General features: G+C 47.4%; 1 protein-coding gene across 1 annotated transcript in view; it reads right to left on the bottom strand.

Annotated features, from left to right (window-relative positions):
- LOC119390784 (uncharacterized) overlaps nucleotides 1-27,259 on the bottom strand; it is a 71,861-nt gene that overhangs the window by 29,328 nt on the left and 15,274 nt on the right. The window contains exons 3-6 of the mRNA XM_049415369.1: nucleotides 10,910-11,270; nucleotides 9,443-9,577; nucleotides 3,326-4,595; nucleotides 907-3,202 (exon numbers count right to left, since the gene is read on the bottom strand). Of these exons, the coding sequence (XP_049271326.1) occupies nucleotides 907-3,202; nucleotides 3,326-4,595; nucleotides 9,443-9,577; nucleotides 10,910-11,270 (4,062 nt within the window). The remainder of the gene's footprint in view (nucleotides 1-906; nucleotides 3,203-3,325; nucleotides 4,596-9,442; nucleotides 9,578-10,909; nucleotides 11,271-27,259) is intronic.

Genomic DNA, 27,259 nt, shown 5'->3' on the forward strand with positions numbered 1-27,259 from the left:
CCACCATGACTCATTTTGCCGAGTTCTCTTTGAATTGAACAGATGGTGCAGTAAAAAATTTAAAAATGCGCTCAAAGCATGCATTTTGGTTGAGTAAGAACTTGATGCTGATAACCGGAATCAGAAAATATCATCCTCTGTGCACAAGTGACCCGTGCTGGCAACAGCTCTGTTCAGAAAAAAATAAAGAAATGCTTCTTTGCTGAAGTTTTATGGAATGGAGAAGAAACTCGGTTGACCTGCAAGTGTGGCGCCGACAACCGAAAGCAGCATATTTCCTCTAAATCGTTGGATTTAGACGACGACCGTGTTTCGACGTATCAGCAGTGGATACTTGATAGCATCAGCAGTGAATACAAACCCCCATTGTGCAAATCAGTCCTGCAGAAACCCGCAAGGTGGCGGAAGGGTTAAGAAAGGGAAAATAGACAACCACCCGTTTGTAGCACAAAGCCACAAGGAAATCCATATGGATTTCTCAGAAATAAAGCCTGAGACGCACGAAGCCTGAGTGGCTTCGTGCTACAAACGGGTGGTTGTCTATTTTCCCTTTCTTAACCCCCAGTGGCACATCCAAGGATCTTTTTTTTTCATGAGATCATTTGTCCCTACGCTTTGTTTTATTAAACTTCAGTGACATTTTCTGCACCGAGAACTGGAGAGGTCAGGGCACTATCCATGATACAGTGCAGTGAAGCCAATCCTCTGCATATTTAAAAAAAATATTTTGCTTGCATCTTGCGAATTAAGTGCATTTACATTGTTTTTTTATTTGTTTCGAGACCCGTAGATTTAAATAGGTAACTAAAAAAAATCTGCAAAGGTTAAACAAAGGACACAGGACAGTGTAGAAATATGCACAGCCACCAACATGCAGTGTTTGCGAAGGTTTTTCAGAGTTCTCACCAGTTAGTATGCTGCCCGTCATCTGCCACTTCCTGGCACAGTGGATCGGCAAGAGTCTGCAGTTGAGGCTCAATGTGCACCTGAAACGACATGAAGGTTGGTAGGTCCTGCTCTGCTGTCGTCTTCGAGAGGTTCCCCGTATGTTCCATGAGCAGCGAGAACACGCCTTTGTCTAGGTCTGACACTCTGTCCCTTCCTAGGCACTGCAATTCAGCCTCCATTCTCCACACCAGCTGCACGATTCTCTTCAACCCTACGATGCCCTCTGGCAAAAGAGTGCTGACCAATCTATCACGATAGCCAGGTGTGCATTGATGGAGGGCAGCAAGAAATCTCTCTACATTTTGGACGTACTCTTCCAGCATCTGGTACAGCCTGCCTCCTCGGCCAGCACAGCCTCGGTCAATAGTGCCAATGGAAGCTTTCGGTGTTCCGAAGACAGCGTCGACGAGAGAGACTGTGTCAAAGCAAGCAGGGCTATCTGAAGTACCCACATCTTCTGCCGAAGGCCACACCAACCTGGCTGTACGTCCAGAAGAGTCCCAAGAACTTTGTGGCAGAACGTTCCTCGAACTGTGACCATTTGCATGAGTGGAGTGCACACGAGATGAATGCAAGTGCGATGAGTGCAACTGTGATTGAGCCATTCTTGAAGCAGAGTGCTCTTCATGCTGGAGATAGCTACTCCGAACATTGTCTTTGGCCGTAAAACGTCTTCTGCAAGACATCCCCATGCTTTCTATAGCAAGCAGGAGCAAATGGTCAGTGCCTGAAGGAGCGACACCATTATTTGGTAGACAGCCTTTCTCAACGTTGTGCTTGGCTGTGCAAGAGCTTTTCGTGTTGGCTGTGTTCATGTTCATAGGTGTGGCAGACACTGCTTGGTTTGCGGGCGAAGCAGAGTCTATGGAGCTTGGGAGAGAGCCATTCACAGTGCCATACGTAGTGCCATCCATGCCCAAAGATTTGATATCCGCAGCCTCGGAAAGCATTCGTTGACCTATTGACAAGGCTGAAACCCCTAGGGATGACACACTGCCACTACAACTGGCTCCCTGTGCTGCATAAGAAATATTCACATGCGCCTCCGTTACGTCCTCTGTGGCACACAATGACGGCTGTGTTAGAGGGGCACCAGATTCTGCAGGAATCACTGGGGAGCTGTCCTTATTGCTGCTGCAGACTGTGTCTGCACGATACAACACATGTGCGTCAAAATTGCAATGGACTGCACCTCGTTCGCTTGCGGCAGATGTATCTACCGAGATGTGCCTGCTACTGTTGCCACAAGGTGAGGGTGGCAGCACAGAAGAAGCAGAAAACGCAGCAGGTTCCTCTGGCTTAGATGAACCAGGTTTCTCAGCAAGTATCTTCGTTCCACCTTTTCTCGTGTCTGTGTCTGTCGGTGCAACTTTACCATCAAGATGAGATTTCCCAACCACCTTCCCTGGATAAAGAGTGAAATCACCCTCCTGCAAGCTTGCTGTAAAAGCAGCCATGTTGTCCGGATCACTAGAAGAGGGAGGCCGAACTTCCTGAGGCTGCTGCACCAGCTCACCCGATTCCTTAGCAGAGAAACCTTCTTCTCGACCACCATCGCCACTTACACCATCTCTAATAGTGACAGACATGGCACCATCGTCCTCAAAAGATAGCAGGTATGGCAGTTTTACAAGGCACTTCATCACTGCATCAATATGCTTCCCATTCAATGTGTCGTCAGAAAGGTCAATGACCATGGCAGAAGGTAAAACTGCCTTTCCGGCACACTTTTCGGAGCTTGTTGATGCATGGCTGTCTGACAGAGCTCCATCACTTGGCAAGGTGCAAGCAGATGCAACTTTGTTAACTTCGCCACTAACCGCCTCAGAGGTGACGCCGTCCATGGATTCGTTTTGCATACCTTCCCAGTCCGTCAAGCTCAGACTACAGCATGACGCAACCACTAATGGTGGACTATTTGCTAAGACTAAAGAATCTGAAGCAAGTCCGCCAATATCAATGGCAACTTCACCACACTGCTCCTCAGATGCAGGTTTTGCATCAGCATGTTCACATTTTACGTTCTGAAGCTCTTCATGCTCTGCAACTTCAGGATTTGCATCAGGACGTTCACATTTTACGCTTTCAAGCTGTTCGTGCCCTTCAACTGTAGGATTTGCATCAGGACGTTCACATTTTAGGCTTTCAAGCTGTTCGTGCCCTTCAACTGTAGGATTTGCATCAGGACGTTCACATTTTACGCTTTCAAGCTGTTCGTGCCCTCCAACTGTACGATTTGCATCAGTACGGTCACCTTTTACACTTTCAAATTGTTGCTCGTGCTCTTCCGGCACAGATTTTGCACAAGTATGGCCACCATTTATGCTTCCAAGCTGTTCATGCCCTTCAACTGTAGGATTTGCATCAGTATGGTCACCTTTTACACTTTTAAATTGTTGTTCGTGCTCTTCAGGCACAGATTTTGCATAAGTATGGCCATTGTTTATGCTTCCAATATTTTTATGCTCTTCACTCTTCTCGGCTACGTTTTCTTTTCGAAGAGTCTTCGTTGCCTTTATGCTCTTCTCCATCTCACCTAACGCTCTCAAATAGTCCTCTGTGTCCTTTGCTTTTTTCCATGCTTCTCTCATCACCTTCCGCCTCAGCTTCTCGTCGTTACTGCCTTTACCTTGCATTCGCCGACACTTCGGTTTGGGTTTGATACCTTGCACTCGCCGAAACTTCGATTTGGCTTTGCTATCTTTGGGACCAGTGGTCAGAGGCTCCTCAGGATCCTGACTGTCATCCTTCTGGGCTGGTTCTTCCGTAACATTCTGCGGGCTCTCACTGAGGGCTCTGCATTTGCGTTGCGGCCTTGGCTGCCGATACTGCAATGAATTCGCGCCATCCTGAGACGCAGGCACGGCACTCGCAGCCGCAGCACAGATATCATCCTCACTGGTGCATGAATCGTCGCTAGACGAGATGATTTGCTTTGTGAGATAGGTCTTGCGTCTTCTCTTTCTGAGAACATTATTGTGCTCATTTGCCTGGGGCGATGCAGTGCTCACATTATCTGTGTTGCTAGTCCTGGATTTAGACTTGGATCTGGACCTGGGACTGGTTGGAGTTCTGGTGACCAGCTCTTTGTTCTCAACATCTGACGAGCTCCGACGTGCCTGTACTTTGGCTGGCACATCTGGTTTGCGTACAGCCTGCCTTTCCTTGCTCCCGTGCTCTTTCACTGCAGCCTGTTCCTTGTTAATCTGCTCATAAAGAGAGCACCTGATGCAGGTGTCTTGACCTAACCCTTCGGAAACGTTTTTGCGTTTGCACACAGTGCAAACCTTCATTTGGTGCTTCTGTCCGATGTGGTTGCTCACTGGTGCGCAATCGAGGATAGCTGACTTTGATAGCTCCTGGTTATCTTCAAGTGGGCACTTGGCAGGGCTCTTGGGAAACTCGTGAACTTGATTTCGGTGGGGGCAGCTGTCGCGACAGGAAACGTAACACCCAGAGACCTTTGGGTATGCCTTGTTCATGTCCTCGATTATTTTGTCCAATAGAACATTGCTTGATGACGTGCTGACAGCGGGGCTACTACTCGGAGAACTACTAAGTTCTTCTCGATGTTCATCTTGTTTTTCACGTCGTTTCTTGCTCACTGGTGAAACGGGGTACGTTCTGGAAACGCGACTGCCATGTTCCTGCAACATAAAAAAACTTCAGTTATTGACTGAATGCACAATAGAGCCCCATCAGCCACCCGAACGAGTGCATTTAATCTTCAAACTTTTATCACACTGTAGTACTGGACTACTTCTGTAAAAATTCTATTTTCAATAATTGTGTTTTTCAGGGCAACCAAGCCAGCACTGGTGCAAAGCCAACAAAGCATAGGTTGTCTTGATCTTGAGCAACAACCTATGTTCACAATTAAAGTCTCACAAGAAAACTTGCCAGTTACTTGCTACTGCTACAACGAACTAACGAAAGATTTCAATGGAAATTTGTAGGCATTGCAGAATATATGTACATGTGCTGCCAAGTACATACATTGGACAGATGTACAAAATCGGCATGATACTGATTTGCATATGCTGTGTTCATATTTTACGAGTACGTCGTACCACAATAATTTCACACTAAAGCATTTTAGTATCACATATGGTAAAAACCTGTGAATGCACCACATGGTAGCCAGTTGAAAATTTCCGAGACTGACTTCAATGAATAAGCCTGCCCATATTTCTTTGCTCCTTTAAACTGATTAACTTAAACAACAGAACTGTGCACAGTACCTGGCAATGCCACAAAGAATGCCTTTAAAAATAATCGGCGTGCCATGCCAAGAGAGTAATGTTCAGTCTGTGGCCGTTGAAGTTGTTGTGCTCTTCAATTGTGAAAGGATAGCTCAGAAATAGACTAATACTTGCACTTCCTCTAATCGGACGATGCGTAGGTGTAACAGATGGGTGACGGAAGTTGCATTGAAGCTTCTGCACCATTGCTATGATGGCATAAATGAGAAGATGCTGACATGGGCGACAGTGTATTTTAAAGAAGCTAATGACTAAACTTGTTAAAAAGAAAAGAAAATGAAATTTGGGGGTTTTGCATGCCAGAACCATGATACGACTATGAACCATGCCACATTGGGGAACACTGTATTCATTTCGATTTCCTGGTGTTCATTATAGCTCTTTCGGGACCGCCCCATTGGAGCATCGATCATAAATGGTCGATGGCTTTCCGCACGCCGCCAAGTTCATAGTTTCGCGCGTTTTTACATGTATTGCTATCTAGCGTGTAGTGTCATCACTAGGCTTTCAGTTTCGGCGTAGTTTGACATTTTTCCAGAAAGCAGAGACACATGACAAAGATTTGTGGGCAGCGGCGGCAGCGAACGTAGCGGACCATGGCGTCAGGCCCTCGTCAGGCCGCGCAAAGAAACCGATGTGAATCGCACGATTCCACTGCTTCGATGGCACACCTTTCTTTTGACGAGTCGAGCAGCGAGGTGTCCAAAGATGACTGACAGCTTGGATTTTAGTCCGGAGAGTGAATCGGACGAGGATCGACCTGGGACTTCAGGCGTTACTCGTAGGCGAGCGTAGTTTCACATCCGCCTCTCTCGCGAGTAGCCAAAGAGGCTTTCTGTTTGTTTGCATTGATTTAGTATTTCTGTTTGGTAGAGTCAACAAGCTCTTAGAGAAGAGCTCATCTATCAGATTCTCAATCTTGATGACGCCAGGCCAGCCCGTACTGCTCCACAAGCCAGAAAATGTAGGCAGGCGCAAGAATTGCAAGCTCTGTTATAAGGAGAAGGAAACAGAGTTGAAAGACAGATGTTTTTGTCAGTACCTGTCAAGTACATTCCTCTTTCACTACTGCGCGGAACTATTCCGTTGAGTGGCGCAAGCCCCATGGGCATGAGATCTGCACTCATTTAGAAGCACACCAAAAAAAAAGTGCTGCAGATATGTGCACCAAACTTTTCAGAGTAATAAAAGGGGCAATGAGGCATGTTCTGTATATCTTCGATTCTTTTTAGTGTACTATTTTCGCTCGAATATCTATGTTTTATTCCAACTTTTTTATGTCGTCCTTGCAGCAAGTGTTCAATAGGACATTTTTTATTATTACTACGTATAATCTTTAAGGGCGATATTTCAATCTGTATGAAAGACCATTTCATTAGTTTCATTTTTTACAGAAATATAGCACCAAGACTTGATTTAACAAAAAGAAAAAAAAAAACTGACACCCTTTTCAATTGCCTTTTTTTTTACGCGGTCCCGAAAGAGTTAAGTACAAGGATTTTTTTGCATTTTGCCCCTGTAAAAACGTGGCTGCTGTGGTCAGGTATTCAACCCATGTCCTCGAGGTTTCTTGGCCAGGGTGAATGTTGCAGAACATTTTAAAATCTTGTCCAGTGCCACAACAGCCTAAATATGAAAGAAATAATAATATAAAATATCTGGGGTTTAACGTCCCAAAACCATGATTAAATATGAAAGAAAAAGATCTTTAATCCATGATGTTGCTTTGTAGCATGAGCACTGGGATATCGGTGAAGAACTCGGAAAAGTGTTTTCGTTTTGTTTTCCAATAACTGTACAATAGGAGTTTTACTCCCCCACAAAGTGGTTGAAAGCCAATCATGAAACGGACTGTGCAAACAGCTAAAGCTCCCACGTCATGAACTTGAAAACAAACGTGGTGGCAGCTCCCAAAACATTCAACTACAAGTATACTGCTGAGAAATTAATCAAGATAGTGATTTGCAACAATACTTAATGGTGGATTCAGATGGTGGGTCAAACAGTTTTTTTTTTTTTTTTGGCGTGTGGAGCCACAGTCATGTGACCCTACACTTCCGGTTTGGGGAGTCCGTGGCAGGTACACTGAGACCATGCGTGCCAACAATGCCAAAAACATTTTCGGAGGCCACCCATCCTCATCTTCAGCTTCGTGACGCGCGTTTACGGGGGGTGGTGTGTCAAGACCGTTTCTTTAAATACGAAAGATTTAGGTGCTTCATCAAACGCGAAAATTGACCGTTGGTGTCCAATGGCGTCAGCGTCAACAAAAGTGATGCAAGAAATCATCACGTGATGCTGCATGTTGTTCCTTGAACGACTCTGCTGTGTCTGCAAGCAATTCTGCTATTTCTAGCAGAAGTGACTCTGAGGATGATGTCAAATGACGCATATCACGCCAAAATTTGTGACAATATCCTGACATCACACAGTGCGACATCAATTTTTTTCAAATAATTCACGATCAACTTACGATTGATAAGCTCAAATATTTACAAGCCCCGGGCACAAGAAACCCCCCCGAACTAACCACGATTGAGTCATAAAACCATACCAAACAAATACTGACACGTTGCGATATTCTTTCTTTCCAGATGTCGTAGAAATGTGGAACAGACTGCGAAACGGTATTGTTGTTTTAAACGATGTCACCGACTTCGAAAATGCTGCAGAGGCGCATTTACGGGATTGTTCAGTTTTAATTTTTTTTTCAATGCCAAATGATGTAAGCGAAATCATGTTCACTGTATATATTTTGAAAAATGTCAGCGAATTTTGAATTGTTATTTTGAATTACGAATTGTTATTTAAGGAAACATCTGTTTTCATTGTGAAGTGCCAAATATTACAGAACTTTATATACCTTGTACATTTTTTATGTATGTAATTGTATTGTCCTCTCTGTTATGACCCTGTATGAGGGTTGACAGTATTAACAAATAAATAATGACGTCATGACGACATTGTTGTTTGGTGCAGTGCAAGTCAGGTGCAAAGTCAGGTAAGGTGCAGAATGCATTCGGAGGGTGGGTCAGGGGAGAGTCAATACATCAACTGAGAAAAAAAACGAAGCAGATGGCTTTCGCCTTCAAGTCGTCTCGGGCAAATGCATAAGAAACCCTGTTAGCTTCCCCCCATTATCATGCTGGGCACGCTGACAGCTCTTCGAGCATGTGGGTTGTATAAAAAACATGCGTGCAGCGTTGTTTGTGGTTATAAATGGCCTCGGCATGCATTTTCACTCCCATTTCGGCTGCGTGCATGCGTTGCAAGCAGTTAGCCCACATGCGATCCTCCTGTGATGTGACTCAACTACACGCAGATGGATCAGTCCTGTGAACCCACCTTAAAGGGACACACTACTGAGCAAAACGATTTTTCTCATATTAGTAAAGTACTTTTTCACGATACCAAAAACACCACGCTTGCTGCGAGAAGACACTTAGTAAGCGAGAAAACACGCAAAAACAAAATGTGGGTGGCGACGCCACCTTGAAGTTTCCGCACCATTCGCCGTGACGTCACATGTTTTGACGGCGCCTACTAGGGACTACGTAGTTCCTAATCGGTAAAAATGAAGTACATTGTCCTCTGAGGGGGCCGTAGACTTAACATGCCAAGTTTGGGGTAATTTTGTTGAGCCAATGGCGCCAAAGTACGATAAATACACTTTGAAATCCGTGACGTCACGTGGGGAGATTTCGGCGCGAAATTTAAAAATGAAACTTCGAACTTGATTTTCTCCTTTATTAATGAACCTATGATGGCGAAATTAACGGCATTACAGTTCTCAGAGCACATTTTATCGATCTAAACCGATCCATTGTTTCTGTTTATTGTCCCTTTAACGAGTAAGTAAGATCAGCCTTTTTCTTTACGGTCCCTTGAATGCAGTCAGGCAGTACACCTTTTGCAGCCCAATCCCTCCATCCCGTAGTAACAGAGCAGATGCGCCCACATAGGCTGGGAAACTCTTCCTCCTCAAGCCATAGAAGACATTTTGTCACGTTCTCCAGGAATATTTCCACAAGGGCACCGTGTGTCTACGGCCCACCTCCCCGATTTCCTGCTAAACGGTGTACGTTGGTGCCCACTGACGTGTGTCACTTATTGCGGCTTTAGATCAACCAAGCAATGAACAACCATGTACAGCACTACCTCTTACTATCTTACAAGACACATTAAATGATCATATGCAATGAAGCTTGTTTTATATCTCTGAATCCACCCACCTTTGTTGGCGGCACCGGTCGTTTTATCTTGGGGATCTTGTAATTGCGCAACTCTTCAAAGCTGGAACCGATTTTTGTCACTGGCGTCACTGTCCGAAAATCTGGCTTCTCTGTGCGAGGCTGGCACCGTTTGTCCTGCGTAACGATGTACAATATTAAGCAAAACAGCCCAACCATTTGCATGTTCAGACTGTTTTACACGTTCAGAAACAAATTGAGAGTCGTAAACCATGGAACACACCAGTTTTGAAATTCTTGCTGCAGACCACTGTGCGTGCACCATGGGCCACAGATCTTGCAGCAGTGCAACCATATATGCTCACCTGGCCACTTTAGGTGGCCATTCTAGCACCATAATCTTGATCATCGTTCACAGATTGATTCGTGTAGCGTAAAGTAAAGCTGGGAGCTATGGCAGATCTTGTAGTAGAAGCACGCAAACCCATCGTTTTCTTACACTTCCACTCAAGCATAAAAGTGCTTTTGCATTGTGCCTACATCTACTGCAAAAATATACTACTACGAAAATGTCATTACGAGTTCTATCACAGAACATGCAAATGATTGCGCCCCTGGCTCACCAATGCACAATCATGGAGGCCGACTATGCAGTTCTGAAGGCACGCAGTCAAAACGAAACTGCTGCTGGTCACAGCTTTGATTGCAAAGGCTATCAACGCTATCATAGCCCATGAATTTAACTTGCTCTGAGTAAAAACGAAAATTAAACAAGTGCCGCAGCTGCTGAGGCCTTGGTCACCAACATCACAACTGTGGCAAGATTGTGGATGGTGACCATGATTTGACCATGAAGGCTCGTGACTGTTTTGGTTGTTCGCAAATGCAGTTTTCACTCGTTTGGATTGCACATTTTTGCAGCTCTTCGTGCTCGGCACCCTCCTAGAACCTTTCGAATTAACCGAGTTGCGGCCAAATATGATTCAATTATTGACAGGTTGGTGCCATTAAACAATGTATAGGCTTGCCAACAAGAGAACACATCTGAATTATCCAATTTTCTTAATTAACGAGGGTCGAACAAATGAATTTTTGCTGCATCAAGCAAAACAATGCGATGTTTTAGTGAATTCAGATTGTATGTTTTTCTGAATACATTTCTTCCCGTGTTTTTATTTCAGGAATGTATGAATGAAGTTCTACTGCAGTCGCAAAGTTAGTAGAAAGTAGGTTGATATCAAATGCTATAAAACTCCCGAGACAACCTTTGTTTCCTTCAACAGAACAGCGTTCTCTCTAATTAACGGCTGCGGGTTTCTTTAGTGGCTACATGCTACGCAGAGGTAGAATCCCCCTTTGAATGGTGCTTCCTCCACACCTGTCTATGGTTACTGCAAAATCTTTTCTTTAATGTTATCACACCTTGGCCTTAGTTAAGTACACTTGGCTGTACGAAGCTGCAGGGAGCTGGCCACATCAACAAAGCACCTTTTGTTTTAGACACTCCACCTGTGTTTGGGGGATGGCAGGTTCGGTGTAATCATCTGGCATGGCACAGTCTTCAGTGGGCTCTGGCAGCTTCTCCTTGGCTTGCTGAGGCGACACTACGGCATTGGTGGTTGCAGTTTTAACAGCTGGACCTTTCACGGGGCCACATTCGACAGCGAGTCCGTGTTCGCCAACTGCGATGATGGGCTTTTCCTCCCCAGCCGAGTGGGACACAGAGACGTCTGAAACGTGGACTGCTTGCTTTTCCAAGAGGGCTTCCCCGATCTCCAATGAAGTGGGCCGTACCTTGGGCTTGCGTCGACGTCTCTTCCGTGCACCCCGCGACAACCGCTGGAAGTTCGCCGGGTACCTTTCTGGCACTCTGCATAGTGAGAGACCGAGCCATTCTTAAACCAAGAGTGCACATATTTAAACACATGCGGTGCAAGTACCATTTCATAATGGCACTAAAAAAATGTGCAGCACATTCTTCGGTGTGGCTGGCAAGAATCGACACCCGAAGCACAGCTTTCCCATTTTCCCCGGAGAAGAAAAGGAGGAGGGGGGCACAAAAGCCTATGCAGCTGTGTGCAACTGTGGCCGAAGGCACACGAAGGTGGTTACTGTGATGAAAATTTGAAGTTCATTAAGGCAAGGCTCACTGCAGCAGTGTATTATCACGAGCAATATGTGCTGAACACCAAATTCATGTTTATTCGACAACTACTTGCAATGTACTGATAAGCATGTGGCATAATGAATTGAAAAGATACCTTTCCGCTTGAGCATGTTATGACATCAACACTTTAGTGCTTGCCAACTGTGTTTAGCCGCTACGACCTTTAAGAAGTAATTTCAGTGTTCCGGGACGTCTGCAGTACTTGGCTATAGTAAAGCTTTGGTGGAAATGGGTGGCAAGTGAAGGGGGAGACGAGCACACCTCCCATCTTCGGCAGCCAAACTCTCTACCTATAACTCGAAAATATGCCATGATCGGCGCCAATGTACAACCTTTCAGAGCGCTCGGCAACAATGCTTGCGTGATGTACCTCATACTGAGCTCGATAGCACTTAAAGGGGTACTGACACCCTTTTTTGAAGGCGAGTTTACTCTGCCATACCAACCTCCTGCATGCAGAGACGGCTCTGAGCAAGTGTGAAGCTCAGCAAATGCTGATAAGATATTTTAATTTGATATTAAAGTCAATTTTTCCACAACGCACCTACTGACATCGACGCTACCTTGACGTCAGGCTACAGTACTAATTCCGGTGAGTTCATGCAGCAGTCTGGCTAGTTGTGGTGACGTCAGGTACCAAAACTTCTAAGATGGCTGCTTGTGCATCATCAAAACTTCCAAAATGGCCGCTTGTACGTCACCAATGGAGCCACAGCGTGGAGCGGCCGTGGAAACGTCACTATATATTGTGTGAGCACGTGACGAGAAGCTCATATCGTGTTGTGACGTCAGGGTACAGTAGGAACCGAAACTAGCTTTTAAAAACATACTGTAATTACTTTCCCAGGGCGCAGTCGCGGTTAACACTACCTTTTCTAGGCTCTTGGGGGCTTGACTTTTCATTTGACGCAAAAAAACGACAACTGAAAATATTCGTGTCAGTATCCCTTAAAACTGAATAAGGCGAACCGAGTGTTAAAAGTGAATTAGGAGTGCCTTGCAGAAGAGGCCCGTTTTCGCCCTGAGTTCTCTGTGCTAGCTAAAGTGACCACGTGACTTCGACGATTTTCATTTGCATGAGAATGTGCAAGACCCATAACCGCTGGTCAGAGAGCGACTACCAAGGGATGGGAAACACAGCCGAGGGTGGCATAAAGTTAGTTCTAGTGACAGAGTTAACAGGGTGTCTACCGAGTTGACATTTCTAAATTCCCCGAGTTTTCCAGCTTTTCCCTGAGTGTTTTTGGTAAAATTCCCTGAGTGAAACAGAACTTTGTTTTATGTCAAGATGGGTAGACACCATATCGCTCGATAATGTCACTCTCTGGTACGCACGTTAAAAAATAAAAGTGACGTAATCCCATTTGAATAGTACAGAAAACAGTTAAACCTCAATATAGCGAAGTTGGTAAAAGCGGCAATTTACTTCGATATCGAAACTTCGTTAAACTGAAATTCGACCTTACATGCAACGCAGAGTTACTGAAGAGTTAACTTTAAACTGAAAATGCCACAAGAATGCTAGACTAATACGCCATTATGAAAAAACTTTTTTTTTAACGTGAAAAAAATCAATTTTTTTGTTGAGCCTGAGGTGCAGCAATCACAATTAGATGTCTTGCCAGAGTGTCACGTGTAAAGACGAAATAAATGCAGGTTTAACACACTGTGGAATTGCACTTATTCTGCTGCTGCGGCTTGTTGTGAAATCCTCGCGTGTTGCCCAGAGCAGTGTGAAGCCTTTGCTATCATATTCCCCAGCCAAACCATTTGCTCTCCACGAACGTGCAACACCGAAAACCGTCGCACGTTAGAAAAAACAAGTCACAGTTTCGCCGCGAGAGCGAAATAGTGAATTTCATAGCAACAAAAGGAATTTCATATGAATATAGGCTAGCAGCTCACACCTTCAGGAAACACAGCCGCTGCAGTAAGAGGCTCAGGGCGGATCCCGGTGCCTACATTGGGAGGGGGGGGAGTTCCATCATGCAATCGGATAGCGGGAGGGAGTACAAAGGGCTGAAGCCACCACCTCAGCAGTGCATTTTGGTGGGTCACGTACATTTACAACAGCCCAGAGGGGATTATGGTGGCACCTATGAAGCCTTCGTTGGAAATGTCCATAGGGAAGCAGGAAAGGGTGGAGCGATGGGGAGAGAGGTAGAGAGCAGGGACAAGATTCTCTTTAGCCCTTTTGGGCAGTGGCAGGCAAAGCAACCTGACAAAGGGGGCAAACTCAACAGGCCGCCTGACAAAGGAGGTGGATGACAGGCGCTGAAGGGAGGGGGCGGGTAGTGTTACTGCATATGCTACCTTTAGGTAGCAGAGTTGCACATCTGTCTTCCAAACGCCGCTAGCAACCATGCATTGCGGAGAAGCTGACGCTCGGGCCAATTTTTGTATTTCTCGACGCCGCCGCTGCAGCGAACTGATTGAACACTAGTCATCAAGAGCCAACGTTTATCGCCGGTCTTCAACACGCCAGACATGTTAATCGGCGACACGGTAGGCATGTCGCCTGCAAAAACGGAATGCGACTTCCCCGCATAGCTGGGGCTGATAGCCAGACCTATGCGCAACTCTGCTACCTGAAGGTAGCATATACAGTAACTTTAGAGGCGGGGGCTGGCACAGGCTTGGGGGGGGGGGGAGGGGACGCCACTACCGCCCCCCCCTCCCCTGGATCCGCCACTGCTATGGCTTCAACGGAAGTTTTGTAATTAGAGCACAACACCTAAAAATGTATGAGCCGTCTGCTGATCCCCTCTAACGATACCGCGGCACACGCGACCACACCCGCTGGTACAAAGTACGCACTTCCTGTCGGACTACCGCAGCGGCCCCTCCCCAACCCTCCGGCTCTTATCTCCATGTGCCCATCGCGCGAAGGAGAATGTCGGCTCATCTCCGCTTGAGCCCCGTTCGCCGAAAGCGCTCGCGCTTTCAATCCCGCAGAGTACAGACGCGCGGGGTTATGTAATCGCGATTTGGACTTGATAAGGAAGGTCATGGCGAAGGCGAAAAATTCCCCTGGAGTGTCTATATAATTGCTGTCGAAAAAAAAAAAAAGCAAGATAGCTGCGGGCTATGATCGCATGAACGCACGGCAACAGCCTGAATTACGGAACGTCCGATTATGGTGGCCACGTTTCTGTTTTCCGACATCGCGCACCGAATCGAGCAAGTGGGACCCGTGCCGGTGTCGCGAATTTCGGTCGCCGCTATGCCTTGGCTCTGAAAAGTTTTGTAATTCGGCTTTGTAGCGAAACATCCACATAAGCAGTGGTGTGCCTGGTAATTCCGAGCTGCAACCCCAAAAAATATCGGTCGACTGTCTAAAACTTGTTTCAGCAGTGCCCTCACCGGGAAAAAAGGAAAAAAAGGAAAAAAAGGGGAAAAAAAGCTTCCACTTGCTGTAAATGGGCCTGTTATGGTTACGCTCGCTCTCATCTGGAAATTTGTTCTATTCTTCAGAGCAGGTGCGTGGCCAGGGGGGGGGGGGGCGTTGTGGGGTTCAACCCCCCCCCCCCCCCGAAGTTTTTAAATTTTCCTTGCCTATATATACAGGCACACATACAAACGCACGCACGAACATACATAATGTATGGCTGACGCCCCCCCCCCCCTCCGAAAAAAATTTCTGGCTACGTCCCTGCCTCAGAGTCCCAAACAGCATCTTCGAAGCTCGGAACCAGAGCGAGTGCGCTCTCCGCTAACCACCAACAAGCGTCGTCGTCTTTAATCTCGCCGATCGGGATGGCCTGCAAAATACCAGTCTTGTCGACGACATCCGTTTCCTGAACGTTCGCGATCTCTTGCAAGATAGCTCAAGCTCTACTGCTACCGCTTCTACAACTAGTCATGCTTGTTACTTGACACGAGGTGATAACAAAAACACCATATCGGGCGCTAACGCACATGACGCACGACAAAGAATACAGAACTACACGGCGTAGTCACAGAACACCCTGACAGCATTGGGCTAAAGTCCCTAGATTTTTCCCTAGAAGGGAAAGATCTAGGGACTTTACATTGGGCGATACGATGTGCCGTGGTTCATGGTTCCCGCATGCCACGCATTAGCCGGATTCTCTCCCACTCCACCGCTCCGATGGCGAGGAGAGCATCAAGGTTCGTCCCTTCCCCGCAGCCGCAGCGGCCGTTCGATTTGAAAAAGCGCTCACAAAATCTCGAGCCAGTGTTACCGCGACTTTCGTCCCCTTTCAATAAAGTTAGTGGATTTTCCCTGATGGGAGCACAATTTCCCCGAGTTTTCCCTGAGAATTTCCAGACTACCCAAAATCCCTGAGAATTCGCGGTTTTCCCGGTCGCTGGACACCCTAGTTAAGTTCGCAGGCATAAAATGGAAACAGCTCGTGCAATACAACCATGTGATTGGGCTCACGCGCACGGTTCCTTCGCTCGAAGCACGGTTGCGAGCGCTACAGCACGACAGCGCATGAGTGCACACGTGGTTGCGCATTTCGCAGACTATCTTAAAACACCGGAAAAATATCACCACGCAGCGTGTACACTGCCACAAAAAAATTGAATCAGTCGTTTCCCAATGCCGTGCACGCCCCGCCGCGGTGGTCTGATGGTTATGGCGCTCGACTGCTAACCCGAAGGTCGCGGGATCGAATGCCGGCGGCGGCAGCTGCCGGCATTCCGGCACTTGGAGGAGCTGCCTTAGATGACAGTCACTGCAAAACCCTAGCCTTAGGTCCTAAATACTGTTTTAAGCAGAACCTGAAACCAATAGACGTTTTAAGTTTGCCGCGTACGATCACTAGACTTGTTCCTGAAGAAGAGCGTTCCCACTGCATTTCAGACTGCGTTGCTAGCCTCAAGGGTTCTAATATGCATCTCAAGTGTTCTGATCCTGTCCGGCCTTTGGTTAATTACTGTGTCGAGAAGAAACTCAGGCCAGTAATTTCAGATAAGGAAGGGTACTTTGTAATTATGCCAGACAGTTTGTTCTCAGAAAAATCATTGTCTGTCACGACTCGGGGCCGAAGCACAAGCTTCTCCCAAGAAGTGGCATGGGGGTTGGGCCTCTGGTGTTTGGCTTGCGCCAATCGCCGGTATGAAAGAGTCAAGGGCCTTCTCCAATCAAAGAGCAACAAGCTTTAATAATGCGTTTAAACAAAGATAAAGATACTTCCACAATAACCGAACATTTATCTTGAACACAAAGGTGAATTAGTTATACAGTCTACAATTATTCCGAATAAGTGTAGCATGCATGAGAGTTGAAATATGTAGCGACAATGAGCAATATCGGATGGAAGACCAAACAGCAAGAGCTTAACCAACAATTAGAGTTCGCAGTCCACTAAGTCAAACGATTGACATACGTAACCGGGCGCAGCAGAGTCCTTCAACACCGGCGCCGTTCATGAGCGACCGTCGAAGCTGGCGAGATGGGTCAGCGGCGGCTCGACGATGACCGGTTGTGCTGGGTGGCTACGTTGTGTCCCGGGAGTTGCCCAGCGTGGATCTCTTCTCCGGCGCAGAGCAGACTGATGAAGCATAGGATGGGGCCGTATTTTATACGTTTCTCCGGCCGCCGGTCCCAGCTTCTAGTGTAGTGTCGATGCATCCTTGAAACAGTCACGTAGGCACTGGTTGCTACCGGGCATGGTTCACACTTCACTTTCGGTGTCCTTCACGAGCGAATCAGTAGCTCACAGACAAAACACCAGTCACGCGGTCGCGTAGGCACACGGTCTAAGACGTAGCACGGATACAACGTCCCGTGATTCAGATTCCGCCGCCGGTGACGTTTACGGCAAGCCGTTTAACAATAGACAAAACAAAAGCACATGATCTGCAACGTGGCTCGGACACAACGTCCGGTGGTTCAGACACAACACAAACAAAAGCACATGATCTGACACGTAATTCGGATGCACGTCTTAAGGCTCTGGCTCTGCTGGCGGTGACCTTCACGGCAAGCAGTTCCATACTAGACAAAACAAAATCACGTCACGTAGCTCAGATGTTTGTCTTAAGGCTCATGCTCTGCTGGCAGTGGCCTTCACGGCAAGCAGTCAAAACAAATATAGACAAAACAAAGACACATGATCAGGAGCAGCTCGGATGCTCGTCTTACGGCCCACGCTAACACACACTAAGCGGTGCGCGTACGCTTACGGCACACCATTCTTAGCGAAGAATTAGAGCCCTTTCGCCTTGGGCGTAAGTGACAAAAAAAAAAAACCTTTTCATGGCGTACCTTGGGACATTATGCGGAGGCAATGTTAAGCATATGCGACTTTTGTGACACAGTCATAGAAAAGAATTTTAGGACGGTAAAACTTAAGCCATCGGTAGTTAGGCAACGTGCTGTCGACCTTCTGTTAAGACATAATCTTGAGAGAATAGCTTGTAATGTCAAGAAGGCTAAATCACTTACTTTAGAATTGTTTTTTTTTTCAGCCAAAACACATAAGAACGAGATCCCATTTCGAGCAATCGTTTCAGAGCAAGGCACCTGGCAAGTCGCTGTATCTAGTTATTTGCAGAACAGCTTAACCTCTGAGTTTTTCAGACCCTTTTCGTATGCGTAATTCTCAGGCGCTAGTTCAGTTCCTCTCAGAGGAGAACCCCGGCTGTTGTAAAGCTTTTAGTATGGATATCGAAGACCTGTATTATTCTTTGCCGCATGAGGACTTGTTAAATTGTGTTAATGTATTAACGAACAAGCGCACCAGACGGTTTTCACCGATAAATGTGGTGTTTCTACCGGGGCATTTCTAGAAATCCTTTCCATGTATTTAAAGTCGACACTTGTAGGTTGGAAGGAAGGCGTTTATGTGCAGAAATCAGGGATATGTATTGGTTCTAAGGTTGCTCCGGTTCTTAGTGATTTATACCTTAGCAAGATTGACAATCTTTTGGAAGGCGCCTTAGGTAATTCGGTTATTAAGGTTTTTCGTTATGTGGACGATTACTTGATCTTTTGTTGTGGTGAGGACTTTGAAAAGGTGGTAACTTCCGTGAGCGAAAATTTTGAATTAAATGGAGGTGGGCTGAGCTTTACTAAAGAGGTGCCTCAGAATAATAGAATACAATTTCTAGACATTTCCTTAACGTTCCAGAAGAACCACGTGTGCTGGCAGTATTCTCCTAGATCTTCTAAACCGCTGTTAAATTTTTCGTCGAAGCACTCGAAGGTTGTAAAAAACGGCATCGCCATGTCTTGCCTTAAATCAGCCCTCACCAAGTCGTGTGAGCACAAAATGAGTGATAGCTTTACCGCACAGGTTACGCGTCTTTTAGATGTAGGGTATCCTCGTGATGCAGTGGTCATGGTTGCTGAACGTTTAAGGAAGTCTATTGTGTTAAGTCCAAGCATGGTTGCAGAAAGCGATAGGAAGAAACGTGTCGTAGGTATACCGTACATTCATTGCGTATCTCACAGGCTAAAGAAAGTAGGAAGTAGATACGGCGTTAATGTTGTTTTCACGGCGGCCAATAAGCTAGGTAAGATATGTGCCGCTGTGCAGAGGAAGAATGAGCGAGTAAAAGACAAGAAGCGGACCGATATTTGTTTCGTAAAACACACCAACAAATTCACTGATTGCCGTACGAGTGTGGTGTATAAGGTCCCTTTCAGCTGCGGTCGCTTCTACGTAGGACAAACGGGCCGATGCATTAACCAGAGATTGTTGGAACATAAGAGATCGCTAACAGAAGGCTCACCTTCTAATCTATCTTTACATTGTCGAGATTGTAAGTGCACGCCAAAATTCGATGAATGCGCAGTGTTGTACCGTCATAGAAATGAAGAAACGCGCCTTATGATTGAAGCATGGCATATCGAGAATAGTGGTAGCGCGTGCGTGAGCCAACCGTCGATTAACTTACGTAAAGATGAAATCAAATGCCGTAACAGTTACCTTCCACGTAGACCGCCACGCGTACCGGATTGATAGGTTCGCCTGCTGCATGGGCATGCGCAGATAAGTTTTCGTGCCTTCTTTCTTTTCAGCCGTTGTGCGTCTCTTCAGTTGTTAGTCGGCGTTTGTGGTGTCCTGACTTCTTTCTCGTGTCCGTGTTTGTACGCCCTGTCTTTTTAGAATGCATTTTCGATGGAGGCGAAAATGTTTGAGGCCCGTGTACTTAGATTTAGGTGCACGTTAAAGAACCCCAGGTGGTCGAAATTTCCGGAGCCCTCCACTACGGCGTCTCTGATAATCATATCGTGGTTTTGGGACGTTAAACCCCAGATATTATTATTATTATCAATGCCGTGTACAACGGAATCCGTTACAGTTTAACGAATACACAAGCAACGAGAAGAAGACAGGACATTTGAGTCCAAACGAACTTGCCCAGCCATGCGCACCCTACAATGGCAGTGAGTTATCCCACCCTCAAGGACAACGAACTTCATAGTTACGGTGCTCCTGCGCATTACATACGCAATATTTGTCACTCGCATCGCACCTTCCACGGCGACACGAGAATCCACTGAACTCAAAGCGGTATTTGCCGGAGCTAGTTGGTTCATAGCAGTGTTGCAGAATGGGCGCCTCCATTCCGTTCTAATTCCATTCCGGGGAATTAGAACTTGCCGCAATTCCATTCCTTTCAATTCCTCGGAATGAAGAACTTAGTACATTCCCACTCCGGGAATGACCGGGCAGTTCAATTCCTGTAATTCCTCAACGTAAGAAAGGCATGTTGATAGTTTTATCGAGTTAAGAATGAACGCCCCATAAAGCTGATATCATCAGATGCATTAAGACCTGCAAAAGTACGCAAAACACGTTACCAAGGTCGATGGATAGTAGCTTGGTGAGATATCTTGTGCAGCACAGCCACCCTACTAATTCCCATAGGTCAGCATGTTTGAACGAATGGTGATGTTTTAATATTGTTTAAGCTTAAATGTGTTAATGCTAAAATGACGACATAGCGTATTTTTATGCCGACAAAAGTAGTGTTCAAGAAGACTTAGCAGTTTTGCCACGCGTCTGGAGCGGTCGTGAATATGGAGAAAACTGAGATTTGGTTAATGGTGAACAAAACCCTCAGATCAGCTGGTATTAGCTGTGCCCGAGCAGTGCACCGCTCGGGCATCTTGTGCCTTTGCATCGAATACGGAACACTGGGCCGCACTGCTCGTCAGCACTCACGCTTGTCAAGCGAGCCTCGCAAGCATATATGGGGTGAGGAGAACTGTGTTCGCCTGTGTGCAGGTATCCAATGTCTTCCTTATCGCAAAGGTTAATTACGTGTGTCAGGTACTAAGCTACTCGTCAGATAAAGATCGGGCTGTGCATCGCGTTGGGGGTATCAATCGAACCAACGCGCAGGGATAATTGATCCCGCCCCGGAGCAGTGGGAGTGCGGGCGGACCAGCTCTCAGCTCGAGACTCAGGAACGCCTGATATCCCGGCCTGGAGCAGCAGCGGTCGCTCGCAGCTTTCTGAACTTAGAAGAGGCTACCCACCTTTTATTTTATTTTTATCGGCTCAAACAAATGTTTCTACAACAACAACAACACGTCCGGCAAATCGCCACTAGTTCCTTGGCAATCACTACGTCATAAAAACTGCTTCGGCGTCTTCGTGATTTTTAAATGCCGCAATAAAGGTCGCACTCAGTGCGAGGCGCAAAAAGAAGCTTTATTTTGGTTTTATTCATCGAAATTTTGCAACGAAATGTTATCAGCCAAATGGGCACTTCACCGTTTAGTGTTTAAAACCCGAAGTGTGAATAACGGCTGCTTCAACGGTTGGTTCTAAAAAAGAAAAAATGATAAAACCACTGCCGTCTACCTAACTATGAGTTGCGCTTCACAAACATGAGCTGCTCGAAAGAGATGCTTGACAGCCGATGTCGCTTCGCTGTCATCATCAGGGATGCCGTAGAAAACACGCTTTCCCCGTCAGCTGACGTCGCATTCACAGTGAAAGCTGCCCTTGCGAGGCGGGAAAGCAGGGAAAGTGGCTTTCGTTCGCTTTCTAATATTTCAGGGGCTTAACTGTGTCTGCGCAAGTTCCCTCTGAAAGGTAGAGAGAAATTTCCCCTGCAATGGATCGAGGCATATTGTCTTGGTGGGCATTATCATTTTGCCCAATGTTTTAAACATCAGTCTGCTTGGCCCTGCTTCAGAGTCTGCATTCGCGACGGTGCTGGCGCTGTCCTGCCCTAACAAGGTGAGGTGAGACAGCGCCCAAGCTGGTATACGAAAGCTTCCAGTGAACACAAGCATCGCGCCAGCGTCAATACGCATCACAACTTAAGGCCCGAACACACGTACGCGTTGCAGCGCGTCAACGCGTACGTGTGTTCGGGCCTTTAGAGAAGCGCTTTTTCGGATATGCGTCCGAGTCGCCGACGGCGACAGAAGCAAACACAAAGAAGTGAAGGGTGGGGAGACAGCAGGCGGCTGGGGCGCCGCCGAGGGAAAAAAGATCGCAATGCCGCCGCCGTAGTTCCGCACGACGGATGTAGAGAGTTTTATCGCTGAGTTCCCGCGGGCTTGGGGGCGCGCGGGCCTTTGCGCTCTTTTGTATTCTTTGTGGATGCGGCTGGGAGTACAAAGGAACGCAAGAGCGTGCGTACGCAGCAGGTGGCTTGGGGTCCCCAGCACTAAAACAACGGCATAAAGCCGCGGTTACGCGAAGAATAGAAACAAACTTCGGAGCAACACAGTATATAAGGACAATATTGTAGTAGGCGCGTTGCTTGTAATCAGCCAAGCCATTCTGAAAACACTGCTTTACTGATAAATTCGAGGCTCTGACTTACTAATGCTTGAAGTTTGAAAAACAGCGCGTAGACGAAAACGTGCTCTATTTTCGGAAAAAGACGTAATTCCATTCCCATTCCATTCCGCGTAAAAGGCGCTTAATTCCATTCCTCCAAGCTTTGTCCCCATTCCATTCCGGTGTCGCGAAAATGCGGAATGATTCCGGAGTCACTCCAATTCCGGAGTGGCAACTCCGCAACACTGGATAGCTAAGACTGGTTTGAGCAGCGGAAGAGGGACAAAAAGAAAAACAGACAAGGACGTCACTGTCCTTATCAGCGACGTCCTTGCCTGTCTTGTTTTTGTCCCTCGTTTTAAGTTCCGCTGCTCAAACCAGTGTTCACCGAACTCAATAGAGGGTATTCAGGAAACACCGAAATGCTTCGACTTGAGCATCAGAAACATCAGCAGAAGCAGTCCGGTGCGTTTATCCCAAGCAACAAGTTTAGTTCCGTGTTCCTCCGTCCTGGTAGAAATTTTAGAAGGGTACAAAAAATAAACAAACAAGACACTAATCGATTACCAATCTGTAGTTTGCTATACAACGCGACGAATGCACTGAACTGCGATTACGCTCCGAAAGTGCACAGTGCGGCAAGCCATGTCGTGGTTCGGATTCGAACACGGGAGGGGGAGGGGGGGGCTCAGGACTGTAGGGCAGAAATATCCGTTGCGAGCGGGAGCTTATAACAGTAATCATAATAATTGCTGGGGTTTAAGGTCCCAAAACCACGATGTGATTACGGGGGACGCCGTACTGGAAGGCTCCGGAAATTTTGACCACCTCGGGTTCTTTGACATCCACCTAAATCTACGCACACGGGCTTCAAAGAGATCATAAGAATGTTTACCACGATTTCGGTATGGTGTGCCTCGAGTGATGCGAAGATAAATTCCTTGTGGGGGACAACCTCTCATCCCAGCGCGGTCAAGGGATTCAAGCAACCGTGGTGATCTCCGAACCTTAAGAGGAAAATTGGAGGCAATGCCTCCAAAGGAATGAAGCGGGTCCAACAGGCTCCTCCAACGCTGATCGAGTGGCGAAGGCACACAATTAAATGCACTGCACAACACAATAAAGGCATGCCGATCGAAGCCAACACGACGCGCTTTGGCAAAGTCTCGTGTGTCCAGCCGCGATCCACTACTGGGCCATAAACTCCGCGGGACGTCCCTTAAACGACCAACGACGAGCCCGGGCGCATGATTCGGTAGCGGTTCAAGCACTCTCGCCGCATCCGGAGCACTCCGTGGGATGTTTGAATGACGGGTTGCAGAAACCACCGTTTCGTTTTCGGCTTCCCAGCGGTGCCAAGCCGCGAAATCGAATCATAACATAACAGCAGCGAGCAATATTTGGCAAGTTTTTTTTTTCTTTTTTTTTGCAAGCGCATGTAGCCGCTCTGAAAATTTATTTGCAGCGCTCCACAATCCAAATGAACAGACGCGCGCGATATCAAACGGGAACGATGATTACAAACTCTACAAAGGAAACGAGAGATGGCAAACGCCGATCTCGCGTGTGTGACAGCTACCGCAACAATGTAAAAGTCGTGCACTGCCCAAGGACAAATACAGTAGAATCACCTCTGCCCTTGGGCAGAGGGGATTCTACTAAAACTTTGAGAGAAGACGAAGCACCCCTTGCCTGGTAATGAGCAATTCACGCACATATACACACCACTGTTTTTGGCGCACGCATGCATATCTACTAGCAGCCCACGGGGGCTGGGGCAAAAGGCCCCCCTCGAACAAAGTTAACTTTCTTTCTTCCCTGCAACGAAGACTAAGTACTGACCTTGGCCGATGCGTTTAATCGTACGAGCGCCTTCCGCTCCAGCTTTATCAACTGAGAGATGCTCCTCCGCGGATTCCGCTCGCAGATGCCGATGAAACGGAACGTCAGCCACTGGCGCATGCGACGCGTCCGTAGCCGGACAGGAGAAAAGGGTTCAACGACAGCGGCGCCTCGACTTCGAGAGACGGCAGCTACATAGCCGACGCCTCTTTGCCGCGGTACAAATACACTGCGTTTAGACGAGGACAACACTACGTAGGCAGCGCGAGCAGACATGGGAGCTATAGTCCCCTTGGTAAAGATCACCGCGCTCACGAAGTGATGGGCGGCCAACAGCACGCATGCATCGCCGGACGAACGACGCCGCAAGGCGCGAAAAGAGCGCGGCATATCTGATATGGCTGATATCTCTGTCGATTGCGCAGCCCGAACGGGAAGAGCGTCGCTGCTTTCCGAAAGGAGGAAGGGCAAGGCACGCGCCAGTGTGCAACCGTGCAACAACGAGCAGCGCCCGACGCTGCGAAAGGACGGCGGAGACTGCACTCGTCAGAGACGCCCGAGACGCGCCCCGGGAACGTCAACTGCGACGCAGCAGCGATGCCTGGCGTGACGCCAAGAGCAGGAAGAGATAGCGTCGGCACGCGATTATTGGCGTTAGTTATACGTTCGTAATCGGCTACGAGCCCGTTGGTGCCTGGACGCACAGAGCATGACGTGACATTTGACGCCGATAACTGCGGATGGTGTTGGTCTCCGTGATACGGATACTTGAGCGATAAAAAACCTTCGCTCTTGCAGCCTGTCACAAAAGCCTTTTTAACGCTTCCAGAGGCCACCAATAAAGAATTGTCTGCAAATACGTGAAATCCCCACAGTGTTATTTCAATGCACTCGATAGTATACTGTAACAAAAATAATGTAATGCGTTAATTTGTGTGTGTTATGTAATCATTACTAATTACGTTGTAATTAAATAACGATTCTGAAGCCATTCATGTTCTGTTTTTGCATAAATAGAACGAAATCTCAGGATAGAAAAATCGGGCCAATTCGTTTTCGGTTATGTCCATGTTGAACGAAGAAAAATTGCACTTTTGACGAGGATCGCGGGAAGCGGCGCTTTGAACGACTCGGTGTTACGGGTGGCGTCGGTGGCCGACGCGGACCAAGGGAGTAGCGTGAAGTTGAGCGGCGGGAGTCGTACCGCAGGCCCAGGGATGTCCATGGCAGCAGGAAGCCGAGGCAGAGAGGCCGGCGTTGAGGAAAACTTAACAGACGTTTATTTACATCATAGAGGACAGGATCGTCAGAACGACATCTAGTCCGATCGATCCGTCCTGAGCAGACACTCTGCTGCTCCTTAAGTACGCTTCATTTCGAAGATAGAGAAACTCCTTAACTAGAAATGTCCAATCACAAACGTGCATGCTTTTGAATGGTCCGTCCCTTCGACACATAGGTCTTCTTCTTCTTCTGTGGTTATTAAGGAAGGGAAAAAGGCACCTAATTTCTGTCTGCCTATAGGCGACACGGCGCAGTGCCTTGTAGGGGTGGGGGTAAGGAGGGAATAAAAGAATAGTAGGAAAATAGAGAGAAAGAAGCTATAGGAACACATCCATCCAAAGAAGAGAGAAGAGGACAGGAAAGATGGGGAAACGGTCACGGGAGTTCAGGGACGGGTCCACGAAACACAGCTAGAGGCACGGTGCACAACATCGGCGAAGCGGCGGAGGCCCCGTCGATGAGCGGCGCACGGCATAGCGGGCGAGGAGTCCGTCACGGGGCGCCGGTCAGCGAGAGGTCTGGCACGTCCGTCTTGCTTGAAATCCAGCGAGCGAATGAATGAATGTGTGATTGTAAAAGAAATAGACGCCTAATTTCTGCAACCCATTAGGGAGCACGGCGCAGCGTCTTGGGGTGGGGGAGGATGGGAGAAAAGAAGATAGAAGGGTCACCGCCCCGAGGATCGCAAGCCAGGGACCACTGCACTCCACTCTCCACTTCCGACCAGTTCGGAAGGGGCGGTATAGGGAACCAGCGCTGGAGTTTCCGCGGTGTGGGCAGTGCCGCCCTGGCGGTCAAAGCGCGCATACTCCAGCCGCTCCCGCGGGCGAGAGTGGCGACTGGTTGAGGCGATGCGGGCGCGTATCGCCGAAACAAAACAAAAGGATGCTGGCGGTACTGTTAAGCATTCAAGTGCCACAATACGTAGAAATGAGGGAGGACGTATCCTTCTATGCTTTTCCTTCTAAAACATACGAATAGGAGCGGATGCGGCGTTGCATCCCGGCAGTCAGGAGAGCACAGTATATGTTCTGCTCTTGCTCTCCTGTCTAGTGGCGTCGAGCTGGTTTCTAAACGAACTGCGCGTGTCTGCTAGATTTATTCGATAGTGAAGGCGACCAGTGGAAACCGGGGCCAACGAGCAGAATTTAATCGGTGTCTTGTCGTAAATAAAACGTACATATTATGCAGCATGCGGCATATGTAACATTTTTTTCATCTGACCACTGCCAAGTTCATTTCTGATGCCACCGCGGGCAGTGAATGATACGATAGGCAAGTAGTCTACATTATTCGCAAACAGTTACGCAGAAGGAAAGCTGTCTGTTTACGAGATACGTATGGGGGCACGTTCGCCGATGCCGCTGAACTGATATGAGAAATAAGCACGCGATGGACGCCTCCGTTGAACTTCACTCGTGCTACAGACAGAGTTGTTGTCACGAACAAAGCAGTGGACTACTCGAAGCTTAGCTTTCTGGAGTCAGCTGATGCGGTAAAGCGTCTTTGTGCATTGGCTGCCGCGGCGAAGTGACATATCGCAATTTATGGCTCGCTAGAAAGGGAATGTCTTGGATTTTTACTCGCCGTTTAATTCGCCTAACGCACTGTGTTAGTTTTTTCGCTTGCCTGTGTCTGCTTAGAATAAACGTGTTTGATCAACATCGACAATTGCTGGCGTTTTACCTGCCAAACAAGGTATAATTATGAGGCACGCGCCGTAGTGTGGGAATCAGGATTAATTTTGACCGCTTGGGGTTCTTTAATGTGCCCATAAATCTCAGTACGCGGGCGTTCTTTTTATTTCAACCCCATCAAAATGCGCGCGCCACCGTGGCCGGG

The sequence above is a fragment of the Rhipicephalus sanguineus genome, chromosome 4 (genome assembly GCF_013339695.2).
Source record: "Rhipicephalus sanguineus isolate Rsan-2018 chromosome 4, BIME_Rsan_1.4, whole genome shotgun sequence".
Taxonomy (NCBI): Eukaryota; Metazoa; Arthropoda; class Arachnida; order Ixodida; family Ixodidae; genus Rhipicephalus; species Rhipicephalus sanguineus.